General features: G+C 59.9%; 2 protein-coding genes across 2 annotated transcripts, besides 8 other annotated features; both read left to right on the plus strand.

Moving 5' to 3' along the window:
• Nucleotides 1–310: 310 nt before the first annotated feature.
• Nucleotides 311–341: a microsatellite.
• Nucleotides 342–375: 34 nt separating this feature from the next.
• TraAM80_06086 (uncharacterized protein) lies at nucleotides 376–1,083 on the plus strand (the record flags this gene model as incomplete). Its single annotated transcript, XM_029382942.1, has 1 exon — nucleotides 376–1,083. The coding sequence occupies one exon, from the start codon at nucleotides 376–378 to the stop codon at nucleotides 1,081–1,083; it is 708 nt and encodes a 235-aa protein (XP_029237171.1).
• A 101-nt stretch (nucleotides 1,084–1,184) lies between these two features.
• Nucleotides 1,185–1,242: a microsatellite.
• Nucleotides 1,243–1,369: 127 nt separating this feature from the next.
• Nucleotides 1,370–1,396: a microsatellite.
• Nucleotides 1,397–1,516: 120 nt separating this feature from the next.
• Nucleotides 1,517–1,552: a sequence feature (G-rich).
• Nucleotides 1,553–1,585: 33 nt separating this feature from the next.
• On the plus strand, nucleotides 1,586–6,898 carry TraAM80_06087 (splicing factor 3B subunit 3; the record flags this gene model as incomplete). Its single annotated transcript, XM_029382943.1, has 1 exon — nucleotides 1,586–6,898. One exon carries the CDS (start codon nucleotides 1,586–1,588, stop codon nucleotides 6,896–6,898), a length of 5,313 nt encoding a protein of 1,770 aa, XP_029237172.1.
• Nucleotides 6,899–6,962: 64 nt separating this feature from the next.
• Nucleotides 6,963–7,061: a sequence feature (A-rich).
• Nucleotides 6,973–7,011: a sequence feature (GA-rich).
• A 195-nt stretch (nucleotides 7,062–7,256) lies between the features above and the next one.
• Nucleotides 7,257–7,282: a microsatellite.
• A 134-nt stretch (nucleotides 7,283–7,416) lies between these two features.
• Nucleotides 7,417–7,439: a microsatellite.
• Nucleotides 7,440–7,530: the final 91 nt, after the last annotated feature.

Here is a 7,530-nt window from a genome sequence, read left to right on the forward strand (position 1 = left end):
GCCCCTGTCTCTGTGTGTGTGTGTGGACTTGTCACACACTTGCTGCCGTTGGGGCAACGGCACTGCTTGACACGAGCGCTGAATGCCTTCCAGGATTTCGCCGTGTACGCTGTTTTATTTCTCCCTCATGCCTTGGTTGTTGTGTTTCGTTTTTTTTTCACTTTTTGGCCTTGCGCCACTGCTCACACACGTCCATCCTCCTCACTGGGGACAGTAAGAGGGTTAGGAAACGTAAGAAGCAGGACTCTCTCCCTCTCTCTCTAGCGTTGAAAACAAGGGGGAAACAAAAACGGAAGGAGTGAGGGGAAACAGAATTACTATTGGTAGTAGTAGTAGTATTATTGTTTATTGTTGTGTGTGCGGGTGTGTGGGGGAATGCGGCGAATGTATCGTCACGTGTCGTCGTATGCTGCGGGCGGGGTCTATGCGGCGAGGGGCGGTGCGGGCCATGGCCGTGTCGCTTCCGTCGTCGTGCCTGATAGTCCCGAGGTGCGTGGAGCGGGGGTGGGCGTGGACGGCGTCGTCTACACGCAGCGGCGCGGCTTCCGCAAGGAGTTGTTTGAAGGGCCGCTTGACATCAAACCCGGCGAGCGCGTGGCGCGCAAGGGCCCACCGGTGGCCCACAGCCTGCCGGTGTACAAAACCGCCCACAAGCTCAACAATAGTGTGCGCTGGAAAAACGCGAACCTAATCACCAACGTGGTGGGCGGAAAGGACTTCCGCCTGCGTGAGACCCAGGGCGAGGGCACCTTTGACGACTCCGGTATGTACCGTGACTGGTTGTACGGCGACGAGCGGCGGTACGCCAACTACGTCGGTGTCGCCCTTGGCTGCCTGAGCATTGGGTTGTTCCTGTACACGATGCGGGTAATGAGCGCGGAGACGTGGGACATCCCCGCCCCTGTTCTGGCGTCCCAGCGCAAGAAGGCTGCCGCCGCCGCAAAAGCAGAGGCAGCGGCAGGAGGAGCCACAACGGTCGGAGGCGAAACTGGGAAAGGTGGTGATAGCGGTAATGATGCGGTGCAACCGCCGGACGCACTCGCAATGCTGAAGAGGCCCGCGATTGTCTCAAAGGCAGCGTAGGTGGACGCAAACCCCACCACACCCCACTCCTCTGCATTCACGGTGAGCGTGTGCGGAAAGGAAAGTGGAGGCGGAGGCCGTGTGTGCTGAGATGCTGCCGTTTTGTCTGTGTGGGTTTGTTTGTTTATTTTGTTTTTATTTCCCGGTTGGTTTGTATGTGAAGTTGTGAATTTGTCTGCGCGTCTGTGTGCGTAGAGTAACGCCTCCCCCGCAGGATGCCGGGATGACGTCTGTCATGACGACGGCGGTGTCTCACGGGCTCGCGCTGCCTCCACGTGCACCTGTCTTTCTTTTGTTTCTTTTTTTTTTGTTTCTGTGCTTTGCCGTGGGAATGAGGGGGAAAAAAAAAGAGAAAAGAAGGACGGGGAAGAAAGCTGCGAGGGCGACAGCTCGGCACATACCCACACACACTTGTAGTAGGAAGGAGGCCCACAGGGAAGCAACGAAAGGGAGGGGAGGGAAGGAAGGGTGAAGCATTTAGCAGGGAGACAAGCGGCGGCCAATGACGACACGTGCGGCTCCATCGCAGGCCGTGCAGCACCATCCACCGGTGAACATGGATTTAATTTACCATCAGACCATCATCCCAACGCAGAAAATCACGCACTGCGCCGTCGGCACCTTTACCCTTCCCGGTGCCACGGACTTTGCGGTGGTGCGGCACGACACGCTTGAGCTGTGGACGCTGCACGTGGACCGCAATGTTGCGGAGTGTGTTCACAGCACGCGGCTCTTTGCGAATGTGTACCAAGTCGCGGCGGTGCCCACCGTCGCCGCCGCCGGACGTGGCTCGGCAGGCATTCTTGACACGCCCTCCAACGAGAGTGCGGCGATGCACCGCCTTGCCGTGACGTCGGAGACGGGCTGTCTGGTGCTACTGCGGTACGACCTCGACGAGTTGCCCGTGCCGTCGCGCCTCGCGCAGGACCCAACGAGCAGCAGCGAGCACCCCAACGACAACAACAACGACGAGGACGAGAACGCCACCATGGGCCTGCAAAACACGTTTGTGCCAACCTCATTGCGGGGGAAGTTTGTTCGCGTCAGCGAGGTGGCGCTTGGCCGGAGTGGGGCACGCATCACGGTGCCGGGGCCACGCCTGGCGGTGGACCCACTTGGGCGGGCCGTGTTTGTTGCAGCGTTGATGCGGCTAAAAGTACTCGTCCCGCTTCGCAAGCATGAGGGGTACTACACCCAGCACGGCAGCGGTGGCACGCTGCAGGATGTCGGCGAGGATGAGCTGCTGACGTCGTCATCGCCGTCACCGCATGGCACAGCTGCCGGGTCGGAGGGCACCGTAGCGTCAACAAAGCGACGGCCTGCGATACGGGACATCATCTCGTTTGGCTCCCCTGTTGAGGCACACCGTCAGACGATCATTTTCTCTATCTGCGCCTTGGAAGGGGTGACAGAGAATGCCACGTTTGCAACGCTAGAGCAAGAGATACATGAGACGCAGTCGGCAGCAAGGGATGAGCCTGGGCCTGCCGCCGCTACCTCCAACGTGGGGGCTGGGAAGGCCTTTTTGCGCCTCAACCCCGGTGTCGCGTCGTCATCGCAGGGGGGCGGCGTTAGCAGTCGATCGAAGCAGCTGGTGGTGTACGCCTTTGTGGCAGGGCTGCAGCAGGTGCAGCGGACCCACCTTGTCTCCGTCCCGGCGACGGCGCATCGTCTCATTGCGGTGCCCGCCGCCCCCTTTGGCCCCGGCGGCGTCATTGTTTGCACCGATGCGGAACTCATCTGGTACGACTTACTCCCCCAGCTCCACGGGGACGGCATCCTCGGCAGCAGCCTGTCCGAGTTCAACCTGCCGCTGCCGCCGCCAGGTCTCTCCGCCGTCTCGCTGTTTAAGACAGCCGCGCCGTTTCCGCGACGCAACGACTTCCGTGAGCAGCTGTACGACCCCATGATTATTTCGCACGCCATGACATGCGTGCGCAATGACTTCTTTATGTTGTTGCAGGATGATCAGGGGGACATGTTTCGCGTTAGTCTCACCGTGATGGATGTGCAGCGCTCCTACGACGCGCTGCGCATGCGGCAGCAGCAGCAACGCATGGGCGCTGCCGCCGCTGCGGTGCCGCCTGTCACCGTCCCCTCGCCACTGACCGTGTCCTATTTTGACACACTGCCGCCGACGACGGCCATGGTGCTCTTCCGTCGCGGCTTTGTCTTCGCCGCGAGTGAGTCTGCCCCCACGCATGGGCTGTATAAGATTGTTAAGGACGGCTACCGCACCGACGCGGAGTACATCCTGTCAAGGATGCGGATGGTGGATCAGCGGCACGGCGGCGGCAGCGGCCGCCGCCCCGACGACGGATACGAAGAGGACACCAAAGGCGGTGTTTCGCCGCCGCTGCCGCCGCCCCCTCCTTCTGCGGGCGCCGTGGAGGAGGAGGAGGAGGACGGCACGGGCGTGTCTGCAGGGATGACGCTGATGCCGCCGCCACTGCCCAAAGTGCCCGCAGTCTCTCTTCCCCCACCTTCCTCCTTGCACAAGTCGTCACAACAGCAGCCAAAGGGTCGTGTGGTTCCACTTTTCATTCCTCATTCTGCGCTGCGGCACATGGTGCTGCTGGAAACCTATCCGAGCACCCCTGCGATAACATCCCTCGTCGTGACGATTCCACAGCACACGCAGGATACAGAAAGTAATAAGGAGCAACAATACCAACACCAACAACAGCAACCGCATGTGCAGATTGAGGCGTTAGTGGGACGCGGCTCCGACAGTGTGTTGCTGCATGCACGCTATGGGTATGCGGCAAGGCTGGAAAGCTCCTTTACATTACCGGCTGTGTTTACCCACTTGACCCCGTTGGGCTCTGCCACGGCGATGCAGCAGCGATGGCGCGAGATGCATCTGGAGGCGAAGAAGCGATCCAGTGGAGGGAGATACCGCACCACAGCAAAGCGAACCTCCCGCTTCACAAGCAATCTTCTATGGGATGATAAGCTAATACTCTCAACACGGCAAGGCACCACCGTGCTCTCGCTCGCACTTACGGGGCAGGTGGAGCCCGACACACTCTCCGGTTTTATTACCTCCGAGCACACCATTGCAGCAGGGACCCTGCAACGCGGCGTGGGATATGTTCAAATCACACCGAGTTGCATTGTTGTGCTTCCTCAGCGCATTGAACAGCAGCAGCAGCAGCAGCAGCAAAGCCCCACGGTAACGACGCCTGTGGCGGAGAGTGTTACGTGGATGCACCCTCACGGCAAGCGCATCCTCGCCGCCGCTGTCTCTGGAAATACGATGGTAGTCTCCTTTGCTCAGGGCGGAGGCATCGCCAGCTTTGATATGGGAATGCGGGGGACGCGACTACAACAGCTGGAGGCCATCCCGTCTTTTCCGCACACACCCGCAATATCTCTTCTACGAGACCCAGACAGCGAGTCAAAGCTGTTCACCGCGTCCGTGCACGGTTCTTTTGCAGCATCCGCATCGTCGGCAGCGACATTGGCGGCCATTGCCACCGCAAGCCATGAGGTCTACATTGTGAACCCTAAACGGTTGCGGGAACCGTTGGAAACCATTCGCTGCGCCACCGATGACGCGAGCGGTGGTGGTGCCCCGCCGGCGATTGTCTCTGTACTTTTAACCTATCTTGGAAGGACAGGTGGGATGCGACGCCTCTTCTGTTTTATTGGTCACATGGATGGCACGGTTACACGCTGCGAGCTGGACACGGCAACGTACAAGGCCATGGACCGGGCAGTTCTGACGTGCGGCAGTGCACCTTGTCAGATGATTTCCGGCGATGGGGAGCGGGCGTGCTATGTGCTATGTGGGGAGTTTAACTGGCGATGTGAGGTGCGTGACGGGCTACCCAAGACCGTCCCGTGGCGCTTCCCATCACCGCAGGTGATGTACGCCTCCTTCCGTCGACCACCGACCTCGAGTGTGACCACGGCGGCCACCACTGAAATGGAGATGCCAACAGGGGCGCAGGAGGAGTTGGTGCTGGGGGTTGCAGGGAATACGCTGTCGTTGTTCGCTGCCCAGCAGAGTGGTGGGACCAGCACGGCAGAGACGTCGCTGGAGTACAGCTTTGGCCACACCCAACTCTCCGTGGCGGGGCGGCGACTGCTGCAGCACCCCACGCGAACGGAGTATTTGATTGTGATTGGCACGGAGCACCGTGGGTACGGCGTCGCCGCGCTGCGACGGGCGACCGCCGCGGCTGAACAGCAACGCCGACGTCAAGGCAACACGACAGAGGATGGAAAGGGCAATACAACTAATAATGATAACACGGCCAACACAAGCAACACTAGTGGGGGTGGAATTGCGCTGGACAAACCGCAGCGATCGTTGAACCACGCGGACCACTATGTCAGCACGCTGCAGCTATACAACAGGCGCACGGACCGACTAGATCCGCCCTTGTACTTTCAAGAGCGTGAGGCAGTGCTCTCCGCCGCGGTTGGGAGTTTTGTGAAGGACTTTGGGAAGGAACCGGTGGTGGTGGCTGGCTGCGCGGAGCAGTACACGCATGGAAGCGGCTGTGGTGTTGGCCCCGCGTGGACGCAGGGCCGTCTTCGCGCGTTCCGCTTTGTTGTGAGCCAAACCAGTATGCCGGGGGGCGCTGGCGCGCCGATGCTGCGCCTTGAGCAGTTGCATGACACACTTATTGCGGCGGCAGAAGCAGGCGGTGAGGGTGGTGCTGCAGGCGGAAGCGCCGTTGTCGCTGCTTCCTATCGGACGGCGCCGCTTATGGATTATCCCTCTGCGCTGCACATTTGCCCAGAGGTGGGGCTGTTAATTGTGGGGCTGGGGCCTGAGAACGGGCTTCAGGTGTACGCGTGGGGACAACGCCGCTTCCTGCGCAAGCGAGGGCTTTCAAACGTGCCGAGCCGTATCACGGCAATTGAGACCGTATTCGTGTCCCCGCCCGGGGCGACGTCTTCCACCGTGTCGGCGTCGTGCTCAGCGCCGGACCTCTTCCGCTGTGGGCCCAACAGCAGCAGCATTGCGCGCGACAAGCGTCTTCTTATCATATGCGGTACTGTCAATCAGTCCGTCTTCATCGCGACCGTACAGCCGGGCAGTGGTATGGCAGGTTCCATGTCCTTCCTGACGCTCATCGCCCGCGACGCAGTCCCACGTAGCGTGACGAGTATCGTGTGTGTAGACGAGCGCACCATCGCCGTGGCGGATCGCTTTGGCAGTGTTGCCTTTTTGCGTCTCCCGCGCGACGCGCGTCTCGGATTTGCAGAGCCGCTGCATCACATGAGTGATGCCGAGCTGACGGAGGCGGGGCGGTACGCGGCCCAAGAGCAGGTTCTGCAGGAGATTGCTGTGCACCACACCGGGCAGCTCGTCACCGCGTTACGGGTGCACGACTACGACCCGAGCGGCGGCGCAGATCCGTCGCTGGCGCTGCGCATCGTCTTCTACGCCACCTCTCTCGGCACTGTGGGGGCCTACACACCGTTTGTGCGGGAGGAGGACGCTGCCTTGGCAGCGCACCTGCAGTCTCTCATCGCCGTCCACATCCGCTGCCCGCTGCAGGATGGCAGCGGCCACCTCCCGTACAACGCCGGCGGCCGCCTCACCGCCACCGCCGCGGCGGCCGTGTCACCGTCCCTCGTGCACAACGTCGTGGAGGGCGACCTGGCGCAGCTCCTGCTGCACGCCTCCACGTCACTCTTCTCAACAGAAGCGAAGACCGACGTGGAGGCGGAGCTCGCGCGGCGCGAGCGCGTAGAGGCGGCGCAGCGGAAGGTACTTGGGCTGCCGCCCCGCACGTGGCCGGCGCTCGCGGAGCTGGTCGCGAAGCACCGCGCCCTCGTCACCCTTCCGCCGTAGACGGTTCCCTCACCCACCCACCACCGTTAATGCGTCCACTTAAACCGTCAGAACGAAAGACATGAAAGGAGACGAAAATGAAAAAGAAAAAAAATATGAAGACAAAAAAAAAATATATGAAGAAGTCTAAGACGCAACCGCAAACAAAAAACAAAACAAAAAGTGTGATCCGCACGCATTGTAACGGCGCATATACACGCGCCACATAGATGTCTGTGTGGAGAGGCTGGGGAGAGACCGACGCAGGGAGGTACGCAAAGAAAAGGTAGTGGAGAAGAGTTATATATAGGCGGACAAGCAATTGTACGGTGCCACGAATACTATAATTGCCCCCTTCAATCACTCTACACGGATATTTCACACACACACACACACACACACACAGGCATTGAGTCACGAAGGGCAAATGTGTACCATTTGCAAAAGCCTGCAATGTTGACTCATCATGCATCTTTCCCATTCTGCTCCACATGTATCCTACCTTGTTTGTTTGATTTTTAGTTGTATGCTTCTTCGTCCTCTCTCTCTCTCTCTCTCTCTCACACACACACACACAATGCAAGAGTTAAGGCGAATACGCCTGTCTGGCACCTAAGCCTCGCAGACCGTTTTTGTGGGTCCAAAATCCCGTG

Source organism: Trypanosoma rangeli (genome assembly GCF_003719475.1).
Source record: "Trypanosoma rangeli strain AM80 chromosome Unknown Tra_15.4_contig_00213, whole genome shotgun sequence".
Taxonomy (NCBI): domain Eukaryota; phylum Euglenozoa; class Kinetoplastea; order Trypanosomatida; family Trypanosomatidae; genus Trypanosoma; species Trypanosoma rangeli.